General features: G+C 49.4%; 1 protein-coding gene across 1 annotated transcript; it reads left to right on the top strand.

Annotated features, from left to right (window-relative positions):
* The first annotated feature begins 1136 nt into the window (after window positions 1-1136).
* Window positions 1137-25904, top strand: LOC121879871 (homeobox protein otx5-A-like). Its single transcript, XM_042386654.1, has 7 exons — window positions 1137-1154; window positions 1239-1296; window positions 1610-1837; window positions 6734-6774; window positions 13499-13648; window positions 23435-23944; window positions 24074-25904. Exons 1-7 carry the CDS (start codon window positions 1137-1139, stop codon window positions 24344-24346), a joined length of 1278 nt encoding a protein of 425 aa, XP_042242588.1. The 3' UTR covers window positions 24347-25904.
* Window positions 25905-26350: the final 446 nt, after the last annotated feature.

Here is a 26350-nt window from a genome sequence, read left to right as displayed (position 1 = left end):
CATTACCCCCTTCCCTACCAGTCCCCCCAGCTCACCATTACCTCCTTCCTCCCTACCAGTCCCCCCAACTACCATCCCCTTCCCTCCCTACAGTCCCCCAGCACCATTACCCCCTTCCGTCCCCCAACTACCACACCCCCTTCCAGTCCCCCCAGCACCATACCCCCTTCCCTCCTACAGTCCCCCCACCACCATTACCCTCCTTCCTCCCTAGTCCCCCAGCTACCATTACCCCCCTTCCTCCCCTACCAGTCCCCCAGCTACCATTACCCCTTCAGTCCCCCCAGCTACCATTCCCCCCCCTTCCAGTCCCCCCAGCTACCATTACCCCTTCCTCTCCCGTTCCCCAGCTACCATGTCCCCCAGCTACCATTACCCCCCCTTCCCTCACCAGTCCCCCCAGCTACCATTCCCCCTTCAGTCCCCCCCCCAGCTTCTCCCCCCCTTCCAGTCCCCCAGCTACCATTACCCCCTTCCTCCTACCAGTCCCCCAGTGCCATACCCCCTTCCTCCCTACCAGTCCCCCCAGCTACCCCCCCCTTCCAGTCCCCCAGCTACCATTTCCCCCCTTCCCGGTCCCCCTTCAGCATTACCCCCCTTCCCTCCCTACCAGTCCCCCAGCTACCATTGCCCTCCTTCCCTACCAGTCCCCCCAGCCACCATTACCCCCTTCCTCCCTACCAGTCCCCCAGCTACCATTCCCCCCTTCCCTCCCTACCAGTCCCCCAGCTACCCCTTCCCTCCCTACAGTCCCCCAGCTACCATTCCCCTTCCTCCCTACCAGTCCCCCAGCTACCATTCCCCCTTCCTCCTACCAGTCCCCCAGCTACCATTACCCCCTTCCTCTACCAGTCCCCAGCTACCATTACCCCCTTCCTCCTACCCCCATACCATTACCCCTTCTCCCTACCAGTCCCCCAGCTACCATTGCCCCCCCCTCCTACCTACCAGTTTCCCGGCAAAAATTCATTTCAACAGTAAAAAATCCCTGTCGCTGTATTTCTTTATGTTATGTTGAGGTCATTATACTTGCCGTGTGTGTGTGTGTGTGTGTGTGTGTGTGTGTGTGTGTGTGTGTGTGTGTGTGTGTGTGTGTGTGTGTGCCTGTTGTTTGTTTTTTCCGTGGGAGAGTCTCCATGAAACGCATTTACCCAGTGAGTCCATCACTATTTTTCACAGGAAAGTCTCCACTTAGCTTTTGTAATCATAATTAGTTCTTTTTTTATTTTTTTCCACAGAGGCCTCCAGTTAGCTTATGTGCTGAGTTTTTCTTTTCCACAGGAGAATCTCCAGCTGGTTTACTGTATCTTGTTGCTTTTAATGAACCGCGAGTCAACTAGTGTGTTTATATTTCAGGTGACAACATACCCTCAAGTACATGTCAAGATATTAAGTGACTATGATAGTTATTTATCGAGCAACATCTCTCGCACCAGCAGCTTATGTATTCTTTGTTTAGGCAGAGATTAAGTTGGGGATTAATCAGTGTGTGTTGCGTCTCAGGTGTGCTGGCTGTGACTACACTGTATTAACCTGTGTGTGTGTGTTGCGTCTCAGGTGTGTTGGCTGTGACTACACTGTATTAACCTGTGTGTTCTCCTTCCCTCAGGGCAGCCATCATCCACATCCTCCGTCACCTGCTGCTGGAGACCCATTGCATCAGTCTTCATCAGTGGTCTCCTGGGAGTAGCCTGCAGGCCGGAGTGGTGGGCGTGCAGCAGTAGGCGTGCGGTCGCTTGTGATGTGAGGCTCCAGGCTGGCGTTCCCGTTCAAGGCGCCTGCAGGCAGCTCACTGCATCTCAGCAGGGCTACCCCACGCCCAGTGAGTACCTCTACGGTACGGCCTCTTCCTCACGTATATCCCTCCCCCGGCCTCTCTCACCCTCCGCCACTCAAGCACCAGTTAAGATAAAGAAGTACTTGCAACACACTCGCTCACACACTCGAGTACTACAGTTGGTGGAGCGTGGCGGAGAATGAGGGAGTGACTGTGTTCTTTTCATCCGGCACACCTGTGTCATGTGTGCCACTGTGAACTTACCTGCTAGTTAAGGTGTTGGGTGTGGCCTAACGCCCATGTTTTGCACTTGTCATCTCCTGCTATAAGTATCATCATTAGAGTACTGTAGACAGTAGTTGAGGTAGCTTGTAGAGGCGGCACTCCATGGCGGCACTCCACGGCGGCACTCCACGGCGGCACTCCATGGCGGCACTCCACGGCGGCACTCCACAGTACGGGGGTGGCACTCTGTGTTAATTGCCTCTGCTGTGATGGAACTGTATTTCATCTCAGTTCTTCTCGTCAACCCGCAGCTTCCATCCCCGAGTCTGTCTGGTGATAGGCAGATACTCCACCACCTCGCCACCATTTCGCCCTCCACCACCTCGTCCTCCATCACCTCGTCCTCCACTACCTCGCCCTCCCACCACCTCGCCCTCCACCACCTCGCCCTCCACCACCTCGCCCTCACCTCGCTCCTCCACCACCTCGCCCTCCCACCTCACCACCATTTCGCCTCCACCACCTGCCGCCCTCCACCACCTCGCCCTCCACCACCTCGCCTCCACCACCTCGCCTCCCACCACCTCGCCACCATTTCGCCCTCCACCACCTCGTCCTCCCATCCCTCGTCCTCCACCCTCCCTCCACCCTCCCCCTCCCCCACCTCTGCCTCCACCACCTCTGCCCTCCACCACCTCGCCCTCCCACCACCTCGCCCTCCTACCTCGCCCTCCACCACCTCGCCACCATTTCCCCTCCACCACCTCGCCCTCCCACCCTCGCCCTCCACCACCTCTTCCCTCCACCTCGCCACCATTTCGCCCTCCCACCCGTCCTCCATCACCTCGTCCTCCCTACCTCACTCCCCCACCTCGCCTCCACCACCTCGCCCTCCACCACCTCGCCTCCACCACCTCGCCCTCCACCCTCGCCTCCACCACCTCGCCCTCCACCACCTCGCCACCATTTCGCCCTCCACCACCTCGCCTCCACCACCTCGCCCTCCCACCACCTGCCCTCCACCACCTCGCCCTCCACCACCTCGCCCTCTACACACTCCTGATACACTGTCTGTTTTCTCTTCTTTCATCGTCGTTCTCTTCACCCTCCTCCTCCTCTCCTCCTCGTCTTCATCGTCTACCCTCTCTTCCTTCCCTGTACCTCTCCTACTGCCGTCGAAGATCTCTCTCTCTCTCTCTCTCTCTCTCTCTCTCTCTCTCTCTCTCTCTCTCTCTTCTCTCTCCCCTATTATCCCTCAGCACGATTTCTCTCTCTCTCCCCCTCTTAATCCTTATAGCCATCTCACATCTCCTCCCTCTCCTCTTTCTATAGTACGTCAGACTCTCTCTCTCTCTCTCTCTCTCTCTCTTCAACGTCTGTACCTTTATTTGTTCTCTTCTTATTTTCTGATTTTCCCCATCCCCCTTTCATTTATCTCTCTCTTCTCTCTTTGTGTTTGTGTGTTTGTCTCTCTCTTTTCTCTGTCTGTCTGTTTTTTGTGTCTGTCTGTCTGTCTGTCTGTTTTTGTGTCTGTCTGTCTGTCTGTCTGTTTTTGTGTCTGTCTGTCTGTCTGTCTGTTTTTGTGTGTCTGTCTGTCTGTCTGTCTGTTTTTGTGTCTGTCTATCTGTCTGTCTGTATGTCCTCTCTCTCTCTCTCTCTCTCTCTCTCTCTCTCTCTCTCTCTCTCTCTCTCTTTATATATATATATATATATATATATATATATATATATATATATATATATATCTTTCCATCGACTTCTGACTTAAACACAAACACTTTCCATCCGCCCACTCCATCACCCTCCCACACACACCGAATACCCTTCCTCACTTTCACTCCACACACGCCACGTCCTCCCTCCCCACAACACGCCACGCTCTCCTCCCCCCACAACACGCCACGTCCTCCCCACCCCCCACAACACGCCACGTCCTCCCCCACCCCACAACACGCCACGTCCTCCCACCCCACAACACGCCACGTCCCTCCCCCCACCCCCACAACACGCCACGTCCCCGTCTGCAGCTACACCCACTTGAACCTAAGGCGGGCGGTTGAGCACCAGGAGATGAAGGAGGAGGGGAGGAGACGATGGTAGGGTGTAGCATTAATAAGGCGGGTAATCAACGCTACCGACTCAGTTTGATCTTGAGTCTTGAACAAAGTTGATGTGATTAATGTTCTGGAAGGAGAGGGAGAGAGAGGGTGGGGGGGAGAGAGGGGGTGTGTGGGGGTGGAGAGAGGGGGTGTGTGTGGGAGGGGAGGGAGACAGAGCGCAGGTGTGTGTGTATTAGTTGGCCAGGTTAGGGAGGTGGGTAGGGAAAGGGGGTCAATCCAATACCTCCGTCAATTACAGGTTTATCGCTTAATTAGGCTGGTTTAGGGTTAGTGAGTTACTGTGATCCCAGTTTATTATGCGGACGCTCGCTCATAACACCATTACGGTCACAATTGGGTGTACTTATGTTGGGGGGTAACCAGAGCCCGGTGGGGGGGGGGGGGCAACAGGTATATGAGGACAATAACAACAGGTAGATATCAGCTGTTGTCTGTACGCTACACACACACACACACACACACACACACACACACACGAGTGAATATACACCTAGATATGCATACGAGTACACAGATATATTGTAATTCACATACATACATACATACAGTACATACATATATACATACATACATACATACATACATACATGCATACATACGTACATACCTGTGCTGTAACGCCAGGTGTTCTGGGGGGACGAGGTAAAATGCATCTTGATGCCAGGAGGTTATGTACTCATGTGTGTTAACTAATGTCCTTTGCCACGGGTTCGATTTCCGGGCCGGCGGAAAGTTGTTCGGACACACTTCCCAGCCTCCCTTGGTCCCTGTTCACCTAGCAGCAAAGTAGGTACCTGCTGTAAATCGAAAGTTGCGAATTCGTATTCAGGGACAAGTTGTTGGAGCTTCCAATAACTCGCTTAGACATAAACCATTGACTCTTCAGGCTTCTACGCCCTTGACTAATGAGACATAATGGCAAGCATGAACTTAGCATGCTTCCCTGATGGGCACTGTAAACGCTTCTGCACTTCACCTTACACAAGGATGTAGGGAGGTGCCCAATAAAAAAAAAATGTGCTTTGTATACTGTTTATGTTTGATAATAATAATAATAATAATAATAGTAATAATAATAACATTGCTATTATTACTATTGATATTAATACAACCATCACGGCCAAACAGCATCACACCACACTGTCAATCAGATCACACCAGACCCACGGCAGTATAAACACTGTGATAGCAATAAACACAAAAACAAAATTCATACGGTAACTGTTTCCCATTTACAGAGTATTGAAAACTATATTATTCTGGCGCTTATAATGGAAGACCGAAAATGGCGTTCTTCTTCCTGCCAGTTGAAGGAAGAAGAAGAAGAAAAAAAAAGACATTCTAACGTACGAGTCTTTTATAGGAATTCGAACCCAGGCACTTGGGAAGGCGGTGAGAGAGGCGGTCTTTGTCCCCGCCTTGGGCACAAGTCTCCCGCTATGTTGGGAGAATGGCGCCAAACTCGGTGTTGGGTGACAAATGAGCATCGGATGAATTCAAGTGTCGCATTCGATCCTAGGAGAACATCGCGAGTGGGAAAAAAAAACACAAGATGAATACTGTTATTGTTTTTTTTTTAGTTTGTGGGAGATAGTGGAGATGGAGAATCAAATATGGCAGGTATCAGAACACATATTGTCCAATGGTTTATGTGAGGTGACAGTGTGAGTGTGGTATAAACCTTTTTTTTTATATGCGAGCAGCAAAGACGCAAAGACCAGGGCAGGCAAACATGGCGAGTTGAGAGAATATTATAAGGATGACAGAAGAAACGTAAAGACAAAGATGTGATATTTAGCTTTGTGTGTTTGGTGGGGGGGGGGAGGAGGTGTCTGTGTTAGGGTGACGACACGTGACTCCCACACTACCAACTCAGTCGACTGTGTGCGTGTGTGTATGTATTATTTCGCTACGTGTATATGGATGTGTGTATGTATGTGTGCGTGTATAAATTAACTTCGTCTAAACAAGAATTAAAACTAAATCAAAACATTCCCGCCGCCATTAGTGTTTACAGTAAAACCTCCACATAGCGGACTTCTCCTTTCATAGAATCCGTTAGATGGAGAGGGGAGAGGAGGGGGGGGGACGTTTCACATCTAAAGGATCCTCTACATAACGGACTTGCAGGTACATATCCATAGTTTCATTCGATGGAGGTTGTCAACATCTAACGGAACACCTCGATATAACGGATTTTTCTCTCCCAATACCGTTAAATGGAGGTTTCACTGTACGAGTATAAGATGACAAATGAGCATCGGCCATCGTCAAGGCGACACGTGGCGTTAAGCTGCCTCGCGTGGCCTGATCGATTAATTAGACCAAGAGAACAGAAACAGTGGAAGAAGATTACGCGCTAATACCTTCACCAATCTCCTGCTCTTTTGTCGAGGTAGCATAGCCAATCATAACGAGTTGTCCCGCAAGAAACACGAGATATACCTCCCCATCCCCCCCCTTTCTCTCTTTCTTCCCTTTCTCTCTTCTTTCCTCTCTCTCCTCTCTGTTTCTATCCATAACCTCTATCACACCTCCTCTCTCTCGTCCTCTCTCTCTCTCTCTCCCTCTCAGATGACAAATATAATTATTCTCCCTTCTACCTCCTCAGTGACTGGTGAGTTATCAGACCTGGGTGAGTTAACAGACCTGGTGAGTTGGCCGTGACCTGGGGAGTTACTAGGACCTGGGTGAGTTACTGTTTATTTCATAGGAACCCTCCTGTCTAATTCTTTACATCACTGTCGTTCTTCTTACAACGGAAAATCTCAACCTTCTGCCCCACCAAATTCTCTGCACCTCTCCCCACTGACCCACCCCACCACACCACCCCCCCACCACCACACCCCCCTCCCACCACACTCCTCTACTCCCCACCACCACCCCACCACCACTCCTCTCTCCCACCGCCTCCTCTACCCCCACCACCACCTCTCGACCCCCCTCCCCCACCCACTCACCACCTCTCTCCCACCCCCTACCCCCCTCCCACTTCCACCACCTCTCCCACTGCCCTCCCCCTCCCCTTCCCCACCTGCCACCACCTCTCCCACCCCTCCCCTCCCCACTCACCACCTCTACCACCCCCTCTCTCACCCCCCTTTCTCCCACCCCCTGCCAGACCCTCCACCAGTAGCTGCTCCCTCTTCAGTATTCTCCATCAGTACCTCACCTTTTCCACTCTCTTTCCTTATTCCTCCTCCTCCCTCATCTTCAATTCCCCTTACTTCCTCCTCCTCCTCCTCCCTCATCTCCACCCCTCTTTCCTTCCCCCCTCCTCCTCCCTCCTCATCTCTTCAGCCCCCATTTCCTCCTCCTCCTCCTCATCTCCACTCCCCTCCTTCCCCCTCCCCCTCTCCCTCATCTCCACCCTCCATTTCCCTTGCCTCTCCCCCCCCCTCCCCCAGGTGAAGAGGTAACCCATCTACCCGCTCACTCTTGCTAATGATGACTGAACACTGAGTACTCAAACTTTAATTCCCAGTAACTACCTATTTACTTTTTTTATATCGTCATAGTTAAGTTAAAGTACCCTCATTAGTGTATGTATGTATGTATGTATGTATGTATGTATGTATGTATGGATGTATGGATGTATGTATGTATGTATGTGTGTATGTATGTATAAGTTAATGAGTTTTGGCTAATGTTGATAATTTAGGTTAAGGTTAGGTTTGGTTTCGTTTGGTTAGGTTTGGTTAGGTTAGGTTAGGGTTAGGTTAGGGTTAGGTTAGGTTTGGTTATGACAAACATATGAATACTTGAGAGATGGTGAATGAACGGGTTGTTATGCTTGGTTGCTGTGGTGGTTGTGGCTTGGGTGGTGATGGTGGTGTTGGTTGTTGTGGTGCTTGTGGTGATTGCTGTGGTGGCTGTGGTTTGGGTGGTGGTGTTGGTGTGGTGGTGGTTGCTGTGGTTTGGGTGGTGGTGTTGGTGTGGTGGTGGTTGCTGGGGGTGATGATTGCTGTGGTGGTGACATTGAGTGTATATACTGTACTGTAACCATCAATAACTATCATAAGTAGAAAAGTACACTTGTAAGGCTCGTAGTACAACCTTAAGTAAACAGTTTAAGTAGATAAGTAGGACGGTAGAGTATGTCATCACCCTGAGCCAGGATGTTAAGTGCTCTTGTTTTTAATGTTTATTTATTGAAGTAATTCCCTGTTCTCTTTTATTCAATTATCATTATTATACATTTAATAATATTTTAATTTATTTATATTATCCACTTGCTTGTTTGTTTTACTGTATTTATTAATGTTTTTGTTGTTATTATTATTATTATTATTATTATTATTATTATTATTATTATTATTATTATTATTATTATTATTATTATTATTATTATTATTATTATGTTGTTGTTGTTGTTGTTGTTGTTGTTGTTGTTATTATTATTATTGAAAACTCAGTATAATTCAAAATTAAATAGACGATCTAGTAGGCAACCCTAACCTACCTTAAACCTAACCTAACCTAACCTAACCTAACCTAACCTAACCTAACCTAACCTAACCTAATCCCACCTAACCTAACCTAACCTACCTTAAACCTAACCTAACCTAACCTAACCTAACCTAACCTAACCTAACCTAACCTAACCTAACCTTTAATACAGGTAATCACATAACACACACCTTTAACACACCTGGCCGGACTAATAGTTGTCCCCGGGACCTCAACTTTCCCACGAATTACACCTAAATGTTCTAAAATTATTCCGTGATAATCCGGTCCGTGTTATCAAACTTTCGGCACGTAATAATTTCACTCCAGAGACGATGATAATAATTTCTCCCTTGGTGGCTGGTTGGTCATGATTTGGTTAGGTTATGTTAGGTTATGTATGTATGTATGTATGAATGTATGTATGCATGTATGTATGTATGTATGTATGTCAGTGTACAGTCTCGTTCAAGATTCTTTGAACACTGCTGGAGACAGCTGGCAACCCAAGGCCGTTTGTTTACTATAGTACGTAGTAAAAATTATGAATAAATGTAAAACTGATCGGTGATTGGTTACTTAGTTCGCCGTTGCTTAATTAATGGTTGGACTTTGTTGTTTCGTATTATATTATACTACGTACTATAGTAAACAAACGGCCTTGAGTTGCCAGCTGTCTCCAGCAGTGTTCAAAGAATCTTGAACGAAACTGTACATGTGTCAAGAGAGGATTAGCAGTGTAAACAAAGCCTCTACTACCTCCTCTTCCTCTTCCTTCCTCCTCCTCTTCCTCCTCCTCCTCTTCCTCCTCCTCTTCCTTCATCTTCTCCCTCTGTCCCTTACCAATATAGACTAACTTCCTCATTTAAACACATAACTTACGTAACACTTGACCTATTACCCTGCCACCACTCCCACCCCCCCTGCCCCTCCCTCTACCCCCACCCCACCCCCCACCACACCCCCTGCCCCCTCCCCCTCTACTCCCCCCACCCCACCCCACACCCCCCTGCCCTCCTCTACCCACCCACCCCCACCCCACCCCCCTGCCTTGCCCCCACCCCCACCAACCAAAGGTACTTGTTTACGTGTTACGTTAAGGATCTGGGCTGGAAATATTATAATTCGAGTCATTAAGTCTTAATTAATCAGACCTGGGTTAATTATGTACTTTTAGAATGTTTAAAATTGTCAGTTATGCTGTACCTTTGTTGTTGTTGTTGTTCCAGGATATAATTAGTAGACTGACAAGGTCGATTTACCTGTAGTGAAACACACATGACCAGAACACACACACACACACACACACACACACACACACACAGTCAAAACACCTATAAACAAACACATATACAGGTGATTAACAGCATAAACAAGAAGACCTGTACACCTCTTATGTCTCTCCCTACCTCTTCCTTCTCCTCTTCCTCCTCCTCCGCCCTTCAAGACGGTCACTCTATGGTTTCCTACATACACACCCTCCTCTTCCTCCTCCTCTTCTTCTTTACGGCTTCTCTCTTGTTACACCATCTCTACACCCTGGTTATGGAGGGAGGAGTGAGGGGTGTCAGGGAAGGGGGATGGGTGGGTGTGAGGGAAGGGGGGATGGGTGGGTGTGAAGGTGGATGTAGTAGTGAAGGGAGAGAAGTGAGAGGAGGGGGTAGAGGTGTGAAGGAGTGAGATACACACCCTTAGAAAATATTGTGGGTGTCGATTGGTCGCAGTACCAAGTCCCCGCAGAGTAGGAGTTAGGTACCAGAGTCCGTATTAGTACCAAGAGTGCCGTGAGTACCAAGTCGCAGTACCAGAGTCGTGGTACCAGAGTCCCGTAGTACCAGAGTCCCGTGAGTACCAAGTGCCGTGAGTACCAGTCCAGTACCAGAGTCCCGTGGTACCAGGTGCCGTGAGTACCCAGAGTCCCGCAGTACCAGAATGCTGCGGTACCAGTGCTGCAGTGCCAGAGTCACCAGTACAGATTACCAGAGTACAATGATGCCACGAATACCAGGGTGCCAAGAACTAGGCCAGTGGCACTGTTGGTGGCACTCAGACACAACAGACCAAGGGATACAATAGTTGAGCCCTGTTCTATCTTCTGTTTTCTCAGCTCCTCTTGGTGGTTGTGGAGGGTCAGGTCAGGGGAGGTCAACTTGCTGTCTGGTGGAGGAAGAGGAGCAAGAGGAGGAGATGGAGAAGGAAGGAGATGGAGGGGGAAGAAGAGTGGAGGAGGAAGAGGAGGTGGAGGTGGAAGAAGAGGTGGAGGATGGAGGAGGTGGAAGAGGAAAGAAGAGGTGTGAAGAGGGGAGGTGGAGGAGGAAGAGGAGGACGACCTTTCTGGCTGTTTGTTGGATTGTTGAGGTTTCTGTTGGGTTAAATTAATAGGGCACAGAGAGAGAGGGGGGGAGAGAGAATGAAGGGACGGTGAGATCAAGAGAGTGGGAGGGTAAGGGACGGGAGATTAGAGAGGAGGGATAAAAGAGAGATGAAGAGCCGGATTGATGTAAGCCACAAAAACCCACACCATCAACACTTGCACATTGAATCAATATTAATCAATAACAAAGATGATGATGGGGAGAAGGATATATGAGGGGAGGAAAAGCCACACACCCGGGACAATGGCTACCCTCTGTCCTCTCCCCTCTGTCCTCCCCTCTGTCTTCTCCCCTCTGTCTCCCTCTGCCCCCTTCCTCGCTCTCTCTCCCTTTCCTTCTCTTCTATCATCCCTACAATGTATTCCCTCCCTCCCTCCTCTTTCTTCTCCCCCTCCTCCTTTCTTCTTCCTCCTCTCCCCTTCGCCCTCCCTCTCCCACCCTCTCCTCTTCCTCTTCCTTCTCCTCCTCTCCCCCACCCTCTCCTCTCTTCCTCTTCCTTCTCCCCTCTCCTCCTCCTCTCCCCCACCCTCTCTCTCTCTCTTCCTCTCTTCTTTCTCCCTCTTCTCCTCCTCTCCTCCAACCCTCTCTTTCTCTTCCTCCCATTCACCTCCTCTTCTCCTCCTCCTCTTCTTCTCCCTCGTCTTCTTCTCCCTCCCACGTATCATCCCTACCTCGTATTTTTCAAACTCTCCATCCCTCCCCCCCCACTCACCTCCCTCCCCGCCCACTCCTCCATCCCTCCCGCCCACTAACCATCCCTCCCTCCCCCACTCTGTCCCTCCCGCCCACTCACCATCCCTCCCCGCCCACCACATCCCTCCCTCCCCCACTCACCATCCCTCCCGCCCACTCCCCATCCCTCCCTCCCCTCACCATCCCTCCTCCCACTCACCATCCCTCCCTCCCATTCACCATCCCTCCTTCCCACTCACCATCCCTCCTCCACTCACCATCCTCCCCGCCCACTCTGCATCCCCTCCCTCCCCACTCACCATCCTCCCTCCCCACTCACCATCCCTCCTCCCCCTCCCATCCCTCCCCTCACTCTCCATCCCTCCCCGCCCACTCACCATCCCTCCCTCCTCCTCACCATCCCTTCCCTCCCCACTCACCATACCTTCCTCCCCACTCACCGTCCCTTTCTCTCCACTCACCATCCCTCCCCACCCCTCCTTCACTCCCCCGCTATCCCTCCCTCCCCACTCATCATCCCTCCCCACTCACCATACCTCCCTCTCTCCCTTTCCCTTTCATCCCCCACGCAGGATGGGAACCAACTAATCCCGGAAAATATAGGGAGCGAATAATCCGAGGGTGATCACCGTGCCGACCAACCCATGAAAAATAGGCCTCTCTCTCTCTCTCTCTCTCTCTCTCTCTTCTCTCATGCTGCTTGCTTTGGTGTGTGTGTGTGTGTGTGTGTGTGTGTGTATCTAGTGTGTTTATAGTTGTTTGCTTCTGGTCTGAGTTATTGTTTACATCTAATGCGTCTGCTCGTGAAGTATCTGTCATTGTTTACATTAATCTTGCCTCGTTGTCTACATAATAATTAGTGTGTTTGCCTGTGTTGTTGTCTCACTCCTGGGTGGTTTGCACGTCTAATTACTGTGGGTAAACAACAAATTGGAGTGTTTACAATCTGATCGTGTGTCTGTCTTTTGTCTGCCTCTTGCTTGAATAATTGTCTACACCTAAATTGTTTGACCATGTCGCGGGGGGGATACTTCAAGGGGGGAATTGTTTACCTTGTTTGCTTTATGAAGTTACGTTTGTTTGCATGTTCGGCTCTGTCGTGTGTGGTAGATCCGTGTCTGTTTAAATGTCATGTCTGTCAGTCTTAATATCAAGCGGTCGTGACAGTAGAATAATTATTTGTCAGTTATTGTTACTTGTGTTACTGCTACTTTGAGTGTTATATTGTGTTACTTTTATGTTGAGTGTTACATTGTGTTACTGTTACGTTGAGTGTTATATTGTGCTACTGTTACGTTTAGTGTTATTTTGTGTACCTGTTGGAGTGTTATATTGTATTACTGTACTGTTACGTTGAGTGTTATATTGTGTTACTGTTACATGAGTGTTACATTGTGTTACTGTGACGTGTGTTACAACGTGTTACTCCCGTTGTATTTCTCAAGAGCTGTTACGTAGGTTATTCCTGAGTCGAAATTATTATAACTTTTCGGTTATTTTATCATTTTAACTCAATCTAAGTTTGTGTCAGTGTGAAGGTGTTGCTATATGTGAGGTGGTGTCATGTGTCATATAAGAGTATCACACACCTACATGTGACACACTCAAGTTGTGGGGTGTCATGCAGAAGTGTCACATGAAGTGTCATAGGTCATATATGGGTCACAGAAATTAGTGTCATATATAGAAGTGTTACATTACTTAAGTGGTCATATACAGGAGCGTCACATTATTTTAAGTGTCATATATCACATTTGTATTATTGTCATATAGGAAGTGTCACATAAGTTAGTGTCATGGACTGTCATAAACGTGCCAGTAACCACCCTTAGTGACTGTGTTATGTCGTTACACCATAGCAGCGCCTGCCAGGAAGCAGCGGCGGAAGGACCACCTTCACTAGGGCCCAGCTGGACGTGTTGGAGTCACTGTTCAGCAAGACCCGCTATCCTGACATCTTTATGAGGAGAGTGGCCCTTAAGATCAACCTGCCCGAGAGTCGAGTACAGGTGAGCTCTTCCTCTCTCTCTCTCTCTCTCTCTCTCTCTCTCTTACCTGCTGTTATGTTATGTCCAATTGCTATCATCTGTTACGTCCATCTATCCAGCTGATCTGATTGGTTACTGTGACGTCCATCTATCCTGCTGATCTGATTGGTTACTGTGACGTCCATCTATCCTGCTGATCTGATTGGTTACTGTGACGTCCATCTATCCTGGTGATCTGATTGGTTACTGTGACGTCCATCTATCTGGTGATCTGATTGGTTACTGTGACGTCCATCTATCCTGCTGATCTGATTGGTTACTGTGACGTCCATCTATCAGCTGATCTGATTGGTTACTGTGACGTCCATCTATCCTGGTGATCTGATTGGTTACTGTGACGTCCATCTATCCTGACTGATCTGATTGGTTACTGTGACGTCCATCTATCCTGCTGATCTGATTGGTTACTGTGACGTCCATCTATCTCTGATTGGTTACTGTGACGTCCATCTATCCTCCTGATCTGATTGATTACTGTGACGTCCATCTATCCTGCTGATCTGATTGGTTACTGTGCAGTCCTCTATCTGATCTGATTGGACTGTGACGTCCATATATCCTGGTGATCTGATTGGTTACTGCCTCTCACAACATTGACCTATATTACTTGTCTATTTTAAAAATATATTAATAGTAAGAGTTATATGGGTTGTATGTGAACCGCAGGTTCTGTTGGGTCTGAATGTTGCAGGGTTAGAATAATTATATTCCCATTCTCTTTACTCCTTCCTCCTCTCTCCGCCTCATCTCTTCTTCATCCCTCCTTCACGGCCATCTCTCTCTTTCCCACTTCCTGATTCTCTGTCTTTCCCCCTTAACATCTGCATGCGTCACTCTCCTTCCTCCTTCACATCTGCGTCTCTCTCCTCCTTCATCTCTCCTTCCTCCTTAGCTGTCTCTCCCCTTCCTCCTGAGTGTTATTCAGGTCGACAGGTAAATGTTCTGATGAGGCAAGAGACGAGGAACTTTAGGTGGGCATTTGTTCAAGTCGACGTGGATTATGACCTAAAAACATCGGGGTATAGGTGTATTGAGGCGTCCATCTGTCCAACTAACAGACAGACGAGCAGACAGATGGGCCGAGAGAGAGACAGACAGACAGACAGACAAACAGACAGAGAGACAGATAGACAGACAGACAGACATTTATACCTTTGATTTCAACATCAGACAGTATCAAGGAGAGAGTCATATACAAGCTTTACAGAGCAGTGTATACCTGTGGGTGTACCGCCGCAGCTGCCACCTGTACTACACCACAGGTCTCCCCACCACCACACTCCCCCGCAGTACCACCTTCAGACTGCCCCCGCGGTCTGACTTAACGGGGCACCTACAGGTAATCCTCGCTGGGGTGGTGGGGACACGATCCTCATCCTGTGTGCTGGCTGGCCCCGCACCACATGTGTTCTACCACCAACACTACTACTACCAACGCCACTACAACTACAAACATACTTCATTTCACCACACAGCCCGCTCCACCACATGTGTTCTACCACCACGCTCTACCACCACCACTACTACTACCACCACCACTACTACTACTACTACCACACTTCTCGACTCCTGCACTAGATGTCTTCTACCACCACCACTACTACTACCACTACACAACCAAACTCCGCACCACATGTGTTCTACCGCCACTACTACTACCACCACTACCACTACTACCACTACCACCACACTGCCCTGCCCCCGCACCACATGTGTCCATTATCACCACAGGCCCACCACTATCACTACTACTACTACCACTACTACTTTAATTTTTAAAACGTTGTCCACGGCCTCCCCCCAATAGCCACACCTTCCCTGCCATTTTATTACCTTAAGATTAAATATCCTAATACATAAGTAGCTATCCTAGCTGTGTTGAGTTAGTTGAGCCGCTGATCTATGCAGCATTCAGTGACTGTTGCTTCATAGTCAATATCTGCAACTGTTGTCGGCTTTGGGGCCCGTGCTCATTCCCTGAAGCAGAGCAAAGCCGACCAAAGGAGAGAGAAAGACAGTCGACATCTCATCCAGGCTGGAACGTAACATCTGGACTGCTGCTTCTGTTCAGGATGACCTCCCCGAGTCTGGCGTAAAGCATCTTGCAGTTCATCCACCAGAGGTTGTGAACACTAGAGTGGAAGCTGGCCTTGATCAACGTTCTGAATTCTCTACCCGTATCCCCTTATCACTACTACCACCACCACTACTCTCACTACTACCCCCACTACTCTCACTACCACCACCACCACCACCACCACCACCACCACCACCACCACCACTCTCTCTCCTCCACCACTACTCTCCTTTCTACTCTGCTACCCCACCACCACCACCACCACCACCACTACTCTCCTCCTACCACCACCACCTCCCTTTTCGCTCTACCACCACCACCACCACCACCACCTCTCACTACTGCCACCACCACTTCTCCTTTCTCCACCACCACTCACACTATCTCCTCTTCTACCACCACCACCACTACTCTCACCTACTACCACCACCACTACCTCACCACTACCACCACCATACTTTCTCTCCTTTCTTCAGCCACCACGCCACCACTTCTTTCACTCCACCACCACCTACCACCACCACCACACTTTCACTGCCACCACCACTACCACCAACCACCACCCCAACATTACTCTCCCCTACTGCCACCACCACCACCACTCTCACCACCACTACCATCACCACCACCACTCTCACCTCCTATCACCACCACCTCCCACACTCTCCACTACCACTACACCATCACCACCACCACTCTCACCACTACCACCACCACTACCACTACTTCACTACCACCACCACCTAACCACCCTCTCCACCACTACCATCACCACCACTCTCCTTCACTACCACCACCACCACCACCACCACCACCACTGCTCTCCACTACTACCATCACCACCACCACTCTCTTTCTACCACCACCACTACCACTACCACTACCTACTACCATCCCACCCACCACTCTCACTACTACCACCACCACTACCACTACTCTCACTACTACTCCATCACCACCACCATCTCACTACTACCACCACCACTACCACTCACTCACTACCATACCATACCACTGCTCTCACTACTACCATCCTACCACTCACTCTCCACTACTACCACCACCACTACCATTCTCACTACTACTACCACCACCACCACCCACTACACCCACCATATTCTCCTCTTTCTACCACCACCACTACTCTCACTACTGCCACCACCACTATCTCACTACTACCACCACCACCACTACTCTCTACCACCACTATACCACTACCCCACCACCACTCTCTCCACCACCACCACCACTATCTCCACTTCTACCACCACCACTCTCTCCTACTCCACCACCACATCATCACTACTCCTCCTCACTACTACCACCACCACTACTCCTGCTACTACTACCACCACCCCACCACCACTCTCTCACTACTACCACCACCACCACCACCACTAACTCATTCTATCCACCACCACCACCACCACTACCACTACTACTACACCACCACCACCACCACTACTCTCACTACTACCACCACCACCACTACCTCTCCACTACTACTACCACCACCACCACTACTCTCACCACCACCACCACTACTCTCACCCACCCACTACCACCACTCTCACTACCACCACCACCACCACCACCACTACTCTCACTACACCACCACTATCATACATACATCCTGGGCAGCAGTGGGTCGTGACGCAACACAGTGAGGCGCTCTTGGTCTAAAGTTTTACCGTCACGTCCAAGTGTTACATATGAACATCCTCTAAACACTGGCTGGCTGGCTGGGAGATTTGGGCCAGGGTTCGACTCCAGGGATCTCCTTACGACCTTCACACCTTACCCCGTCTTGCACACTTTACTACTAAGACTCTTAACGTATTGACACACTCTACCAACACACACATACCACCATACATCACTAACACACACACACACACACACACACATCACTAACACACACACACACACACACACACACACACACACACACACACACACACACACACACCTATAGGTCACCTCCTCCTCCTCCTCCTCCTCCTCCTCCTCCTCCTCCCTCATCTTCCTTCTCCTGACCTAACTGTAACGCCCCACAAGCAACAACTGGTCGCTCCTTAAGACAACACTTGGAGAGTTGACCCAAGATTCAAGTTTAACGCCGACAGTCTTGGTGGTAGTTGAAGATGGAGTCGAGAGGGCAGGGAGAGATCTTTCCCCATGTCTTCCTCAAGTCCTCCTCCTTCCCTCCCTCCGTCCTTACCCCCTTCCCTCCTTCACCCCTCCCTCAGTCCTTCCCCTCTCCCTCCTTCACCCCTCCCTCAGTCCTTCCCCCTCCCCTACCTCCTTCACCCCTCCTCAGTCCTTCCCCCCTCCCCTCTTCCTCTCCCTCCTTCCTCCCTCAGTCCTCCCCTCTCTCCCACCTCCCTCCTACTACTCTTGGTAGTGCGTAGGAAACTTGAAATCTTGACTACTTACAAACTCTCCACTTTAAGTTAGTTTCCACCCGGCATTTCCAGAAGCAGAGAAGGTTTGGAAGAGGGGGGAGGGGTGTGTAACTACTGGTGCGATGTGTGGGGGTGAGGGAGTGATGTGTGGGGGTGAGGGATGGTGTGTGTGAAGAGTGAGGTGTGAGATGAGACGGACTGTGGGGGTGAGGGGTTGGGGGAAGAGGGAAGGAATTATACCCATTAATACAATCAAATAATTGTAAAGAGAATACAGTTGAAGATCAAGACGTTCTTCTCAAGACTGACAGACAGACAGTTTTGGTGTGTGTGTGTGTGTGTGTGTCCTGACTTACTCCTATATTTACCTGTTGGTCCCGATAAGGTTGAATAGGTCCTAGCTGATTGACTGTTGACTGACTGACTGACTATGTTAATAAGAGCACAGGTGATCAAGCTCAGTACCCCCAGACACCTTTCCTTCCCTTCCTCACCTTCACCCTAAACCCCCTCCCCTCATCCTCAACCTTCCCCCCTCCTCCCCTTATAAGGTGAAGGAGAAGAGAGGCGGCAGAGAGGGAAGAGAAGTGAAAGGAAGGAGGAACGAAAATAGATAAGTGAGGAGAGAGAGAGAGAGAGATGAGTACAGATCAGGTGAAGGAGAGAAGTCACGAACCTTCTTCTCGAGTCATGGCGGCTGAAAGGGGGGAGGAAGAGGAGGGGTAAGGAAGAGGGGGGGGGGGATGCGGTTACCAACTCATTAGCAGAGGCAGGGCAAAGGACGCAGCCCCATGATCCCTTAAAGACGCGGCCCACTAACGTAACGCAACGTAACCTGACGTAACATTCCAATATAATCCAGGTTAGGTGGGCGGTATCCATCGACTTCCCATGATCCTGGTGTTTACATCACTACTACGTTATCACCACGTCACTACCACGTCACTGATGTTGACAAGAAACTGTGTAGCTAACAACGCGATATAACTTGACCAAAGAGCATTGACTTGGAGGGGCGCCACGTCACTGGGGACGGGCGTGCACGTGGTTGGTAACATAACAGCAGCCAGGGACGAGAGTGACTCCAGCTACAGCTCAGCTTTAGTGTATGGATCTTGCCCACTGTGGCCACATGTTCGCCTGCACTGCCCACCCCGAGGCTCCAACACCCCGACAAATAAACAAATAAAATACCAATATATCTGAAACAAAATACAAAAAACTTCAGTAGAAGTGATATTTTTATTATTGTTTTTGTTGTTTTGTTGTTCCCGTGTTGCGTGTGTTGCAAAGGTTGGTATATATGACTTAGTCTTTTGCAACACCTCCTCTCTCCTCCACCACCAGCAGTAACACAGATGGTGGTGATGCAAGACTAAATTGAATGTCTCTTTCTAACGCTATTACCACTTTTACTGGATTGTAAAACACACACACACACACACACACACACACACACACACACACACACACACACACACACACACACACACACACACCACTACTACTACTACTAGTACCACTACTTTGCAGTCACTTGGAATCGAGTATGACGATCATCCAGCTATGATACAATGATATGAGTTATTAAGGATGTCATCTTCGTTGGTGAGTTCTGAGGTGACTCGAGAGGGGTGCATCTAGTGCAGGAGGGGCAGCTCGTCTTTCCGGCGTTGGCGCTTGCTTGCCTCGGTATGCAGTCGGGCTAACTCGAAAGTATTGACACCTTTTCGTGTGGTGCTCCTCCAAGCGTTACGATGTGGAGTAATCGTCTCCCAGGTGAGGGGGTCGATTTGGCACTTTTTCAGGTTTGTCCTAAGATTATCCTTATACCTTTTCAGTTGCCCGCCAGCGTTACGTTTACTATTCGTTAGGTGACTGTAAAGTAGCTGCTTTGACAGTCTACTGTACTGTCATCCATGCTGCTAACATGGCCAGTTCATGGATAATGGTAGTCTCGATGCTCCTACAGTTGGTGTCAGTGAGAATACTGGAATTTGTTCTCTTGTCTTCCCAGCGAACTCGGAGGATGGAACGTAGACTACGTTGGTGAAAGTTTCCAAGTGCCTTGAGGTGCCTCCTATGTGACCCATGTCTCGCTGCCATATAGCAGGGTGGGGAGGACCACTGCTCAATATACATGCAGCTTTGTAGATAATTTCAGCTCCTTACAGCCAAATGCTTGAGATGCACATCTGCCCCGATGTTGAATCTCTTCATCAATGTCCACGGTGGTGAGCAGGTGGAAGCCGAGATACTGAAAGTGGGTAACATTAGAGAGGGTAGCACCGTTAAGCTGAATGGATGGTGGATGTGTGGTTGAACAAGGGGCAGGGTGAAAGAGAATCTGAGTCTTACGTGCATTCACCTCAAGGCCGAATTGTGCATACGCATCTACGTAGGTGCTCAGGATCTCCTGTAGGTCGCGTTCAGTGTGAGCGACGAGTGTGAGGTCGTCTGCATACTGAAGTTTAGTAATGGAAGCTGACGACACCTTTGTTCCAGCCTGGAGTCGTCTTATGTTGAAAACTTCCTTTATCCGGTACTCGATGTCCACCCCGCCGGCTAAATTGGCAGTGGCCTGAGTAAGGAAGGTAGCCAAGAAAATGGAAAAGAGAGTTGGTGCCAGTACACACCCTTGTTTAACCCCTGTTTGGATGGAGAAGAACTCAGATTGGGTGCCATTGTGTAGGACACTGCCGTTCATGCCATCGTGGAGTTGCCTCACAGTGGTATTGAATATTGGTGGGCAGCCAAAACGGCTGAGGGTCCACTAGAGGGCTTCCCTGTTGACCGAGTCGAAGGCCTTGGTTAGGTCGATGAAGGCCATGCACAAGTCACGGCACTGTTCTCTGCACTTTTTCTGTATCTGGTGGGCAGCAAAGATCATGTCAGTGGTGCCACTGGATGGTCTAAAGCCACATTGAGATTCATGGAGGAAGTTTTATGCCTTAGGAAGAAGTCTGTTGAGGAGGACTCGGGCAATAATCTTGCCAGCTATGGATAGCAGTGAGATCCCGCGGTAATTGCCACAGTCTGACCAGTTTCCCTTGTTCTTATAAATATTGACGATCTTGAGGGATTTCCTCCTCCCATATATTCTCCAGGAGAGAGAGAGACGGCTGGTAAGCAGTGGCCCTCCTTTTTTATACACCGTGCTGGGATTCCATCAGGCCCTGTAGCTTTGTTTTCATTTGCTTGATGGCAGTAGTTACCTCATCCAGGGATGGAGGAGAGCTGAGGCAGGTCAGCTTTTGGAGGAACCTGCTGGGTAGTCAGGACAACTACATCGGTGTTTCAGTTGAGCAGCGAATGATAGTGCTCTTTCCAGTGCTGATGGATACCTTCTTCGTCTTTAATTAGGGAGTTACTTTTGGATGAGTGGAGGGGGCCACGCCATGAGTAGTTGGGCTATATATTGTTTTGGCGGAATTGAAAAATTCATGCAACTTGTGTTGAAATGCAAGTTTTTGTGATTCACGCTTCTTTTTTCAACAAATTCGTTCTTTAGATTGCGAAGTTCGTGCTGGGCAGCCGCTTTCTTCTTGCAAAAAGTATTAGCTTTGATCCGAGATTGAGGGTTGTTCTGCCAGTCAGTTAAGGCAGCACGTTTATCATCTACGAGTACGTTGAGTTCTGGGTTATTTTCATCAAACCAATCCTGGTATTTTCTTGTGATCAGGCAGGTGTTTTGTGATGACAGCTTTGATGGGACCTCATTTGACACAGGTTGTTTGTTGTTGGGTTATTTATTAACCCATTGTTGAGTTGCTCTCTGAAGCCATGTGCTACCGCTGGATCCTCCAGTCGCTTGGTGTTAAAGCCTCTTCTGGAGGCTTGTTGCCTTCGCCGTTTTGGGGTGACGTGAAGGGAGAGTTTGGCCCTAACGAGCCGATGATCTGTATCACAGTGGTCTGAGCCACGCATGGCTCGGGTGATGAGGACATCTAGGCGATCTCTTTCTCTGACAATAATGTAGTCAATGAGATGCCAGTGTTTGGATCGTGGGTGTTGCCACGAACCCTTGAACTTGTCGGCCTGCCTAAACAAGGTATTGGTGATGGTGAGGTTTTGTGCAGCACAATTGTTGGCTGTTGGGATTACACTTGCCTACTCTGTTTCTCCCTGTGATTCCCTGCCATGTCAGCATCTCTGCCAACTCTGGCATTGAAGTCACCTAAGAGCACAACCTTATCTTCTTTGGGGATAGAGGTTAACACTCTGTCAAGGTTGGCATAAAAGGCCTCCAAGATGATGATCTTCTGCATCCAGTGTTGGGACGTTTGCACTGATGAAAAAGGCATGACGTGAGTGATTGAATGGGACTTGGAGCAACAGATATTTCAGCTAGCATATGTAAGATGGATTAGCGGATGGCAAAGCCAACTCCATAAATGCAGTTTCTCTCCGCAGCAGGCTTACCCTTCCAGAAGAAGGTATAGCCGGACCCCCTCGTTCTTTGAGTCGACCCTCGTCTGGGAGCCGGGACTCACTAGTGGCTGCTAGCCAGCTCTTTTGCCACAAGGGCAGTTCCTCTTTCAGGACGCTCATTTGTGCCAGTATCCAGAAGGGTCCTGACATTCCATGCAGCAACCATAAGAGGTTGTAGAGTTTGGTTTTGCTTTGATCTATGATTATGATTGTGTTTTCGACCGCATAAGGATGACCTTACTGGGTGCGGTTGCCCAGTCAGGTTGGTTTATTTAGGTAGGCTATGTTAAGGTCACCTTTTCTAGCCCCCTCCCAATGTGGGGTGAGCAGAGTGCCTCCTCGAAAGGGCTACTCAGTCGCACAGACAGGACCGAATTGCACTGCTGCCTAGATCCCAATGCATAAGCCACCGATGTGCAGAGTTGTGACTAGAGACTCCCGGCAGTCATCTCTGCCTGTCCCCGTCGCCACTCGTCTGTCGCCATAGGACTTTTGGAGGTTTAGGGGTTTGATGATAATGAAAAGTATGATGAGCTGGATGATGGCAGTGAGTGAGTTGATTTATGTGGTGAGGCAGGAGCGCAGGCTGCAATCGCACATCTTGGTTCTCCCTGTTCCTGATCCAGTGGTGCAAGTGTTGCAATGACTGGGGAGAGAGAGAGATGCCGATAGCCCAGTTTGTTGGGTTTTGCCTTAGTAATCTGTCCATCATGTTAACAGATATTGACAGGTGCTTATGTGGTGTTGGCTGGTACTAACAGGTGTTTATGTAGTGTTGGCAGGTGTTTATGTAGTGTTGGCAAGTACTAACAGGTGTTTATGTGGTATTTGCAGGTGTGGTTCAAGAACCGTCGGGCCAAGTGTCGTCAGCAGCAGAAGCAACAGGCGGCGGGGGCGGAGAAGACTCCGAGAACAAAGAAGGTGGCCAAGTCCCCGCCCCCCTCCTCCACACAGACGTCGCAGCCCTCGGGACAGACTACCACCGGAGGTGTGGGCGCAACCGCTACGCCACCGCCGTCAGGGGGCGGCCATAGAGACGCCTCGCCACCTTCACCGCCGCCCTCCGTCAGCTCGGCCCCGCCCCTGCCGCTCACCCCGTCCTCCACTGCCCCGACCTCCTACAACCCTATCTGGTCTCCAGCAGCTATACCGCCTGCGGGATCGGCGTCCATCCCACCTATGGGAGACCTGATGACGCCGCCGTGCCTGGACCGTGGCGGCTATGGCGGTGTAAGTCAGCAGGCGGCGGCGGCGGCGGCCTGCTACCAGAGCTACGCCGCCCCCTCTTACTACTCCAACATGGACTACCTCACACCCATGTCACACTCTCAGATCAACGTCCCGGTGAGTCACCCGCGTCCCTCCTCACAATAAATCCTGACAACCTTTATACAGTATACTCCCCCATCCTGATGTCTCTTATATAATTTGTTTTAACATGATAAGTAATAAAATGTTTTACTGTGGCTGCAGGTGAGCTCCATGGCTTCTCTCAACCCTATGGGAGGCGGCGGCGGGCAGCAGATGTCCCACTCGGCTGGTTCAGGGTTGGGGTCCTCACTGGTGTCCTCGTCCCTGGGAACCTCCTCGCTGGGGTCTGCGGGGTCCCTGGGGTCTAGTCAGTCTCTCAGCCCCAGGACCCCGCCAACAGTCAACTCCCTCACGCCCCTGCCGCCAGACTGCCTCGAGTACACGGACAAGAACACGGCCGCCTGGAAGTCCTACCAAAGTTTCCAAGTGTTGTGAGCTGCCACATGATAAAGGCCCCTACGAGATAACCTCAAGTGAAATGAAAAAAAAAAGTCAAAAGTTAGCAAGAAACAGAATGATAACTTTGGAATGTTAACCTGCCTGCCTCACCTGTCGCTTCCACGGGCTAGCAGGTGAGGAGGGGGGAATCGGCCACTGGCATCACTCTGCCCTCACCTCACACGTATCAACCCTCAGAGATATAATCATACATGACGGGCCAGGAAGTTAATAGTGCCATTATGCAGTGTTTGTGTCAGGTAAAGCTGGTCACCTGTGCTCCTCCCATCATGCCACTCCTCAGATGTTCTCTCCGTGTCTCTTTATCTACCTGGCGTCACTGCCAGGTAAACTCTCTCTATCTACCTGGCGTCACTCCCAGGTAAACTGTCTATCTACTTGGTGTTACTCCCAGGTAAACTGTCTCCTATGTACCTGGCGCTATTCCCAGGTAAACTGTCTATCCACCTGTTGTTACTCCCAGGTAAAATGTCTGTCTACCTGGCGTTACTCCCAGGTAAAATGTCTGTCTACCTGGCGTTACTCCCAGGTAAACTGTCTCTTTCTACCTGGCGTTACTCCCAGGTAAACTGTCTATCCACCTGGCGTTACCTCCAGGTAAACTGTCTCTTTCTACCTGGCGTTACTCCCGGGTAAACTGCCTATCCACTTGGCGTTACTCCCAGGTAAACTGTCTCTTTCTACCTGGCGTTACTCCCAGGTAAACTGTCTATCCACCTGGCGTTACTCCCAGGTAAACTGTCTATCCACCTGGTGTTACTCCCAGGTAAATTGTCTGTCCACCTGGCGTTACTCCCAGGTAAACTGTCTATCCACCTGGTGTTACTCCCAGGTCAACTGTCTATCCACCTGGTGTTACTCCCAGGTAAACAGGGCGGTTAAAGAGGACTTAAGTATATAGTTAGACGTGTCGACAATATTTAATGTTGAGTAGCCGTAGAAACTAGACAAGACAGTATTTTATTTTAGTTTCACTGTCTCTTTTTTGCCACATGTTATGAAAACGGCGGATAAGTTTGCTATGGGGCGGCTGTCAAATTCAGACATGCTATTTTGCCGTATTTTCTGTCTTTCAAAAGATGCTCACGGCAAAACAGCGTCTCTGTATGGACGGCTGGCAGGTTGGGTGTGTTGACAGGACTACTGGCTCACGGCAACACCTCCACATCGTTTTATTTATAAGCAAAGTATTACATTAACTTAGAACAATTACTTGTTGTAAATAATTGGTTAATGTTTTAGAAATGAAAATGTTTTGGACTGTTAGATACAGCTAAAATAATTTATGGTGTGGTTTAGTTTCATAATGTGGTGGTGAGAGTTGGTGGTATACAGCCGTCTGTGTTGGTCGGTTCACCTCTGCGTGAAACCACATGGCGGTAAGGATATCAAATTCCGAGTTTAATGAATATATAACACAGGCGCAGCCGTGTGTAAAGAATCTTTGTTCTAGTTCAGTGAAATTCAGATTAAGTTCACAGTTGAGATGATTATGTAATGAGAATGTACGCCCTTTATCCCGCTCAGCTGAGTTGGAGGCAATTTAATATATATATATATATATATATATATATATATATATATATATATATATATATATATATATATATATATATATATATATATATATATATATATATATATATAGAATAATGAGACGTTCAGTACTGTACAGTATATCTTATTTGGTTGTCGGAAAAACAATACTTGGACTATGTGGCAGCACAAATGTCGGCATTCATGAGTGAGTTATCGTCCTCAACACACCACCACCCGGATGGTGACACAGAAATAACTCCAGAGTATATCAACGTGGCTACTTAAGTGTTAGCGAGCACTGGGGGTGGGTGCTCCGTACTGGCAACACTGAGATGGCGCTTGGGTATAAGAAGCATTAACTGGCACTACTGCACAATCGGCACCTCTGCACCACCACCCTCCGCCCTCAGCTGTGTGTGGGCGGAGGACCGTGAGTGAGGT

The sequence above is a fragment of the Homarus americanus genome, unplaced genomic scaffold (assembly GCF_018991925.1).
Source record: "Homarus americanus isolate GMGI-L3 unplaced genomic scaffold, GMGI_Hamer_2.0 scaffold58938, whole genome shotgun sequence".
NCBI lineage: Eukaryota > Metazoa > Arthropoda > Malacostraca > Decapoda > Nephropidae > Homarus > Homarus americanus.
The sequence above is the reverse complement of the archived record's forward strand: the minus strand, read 5'-3'. Positions and strand labels throughout refer to the sequence as shown.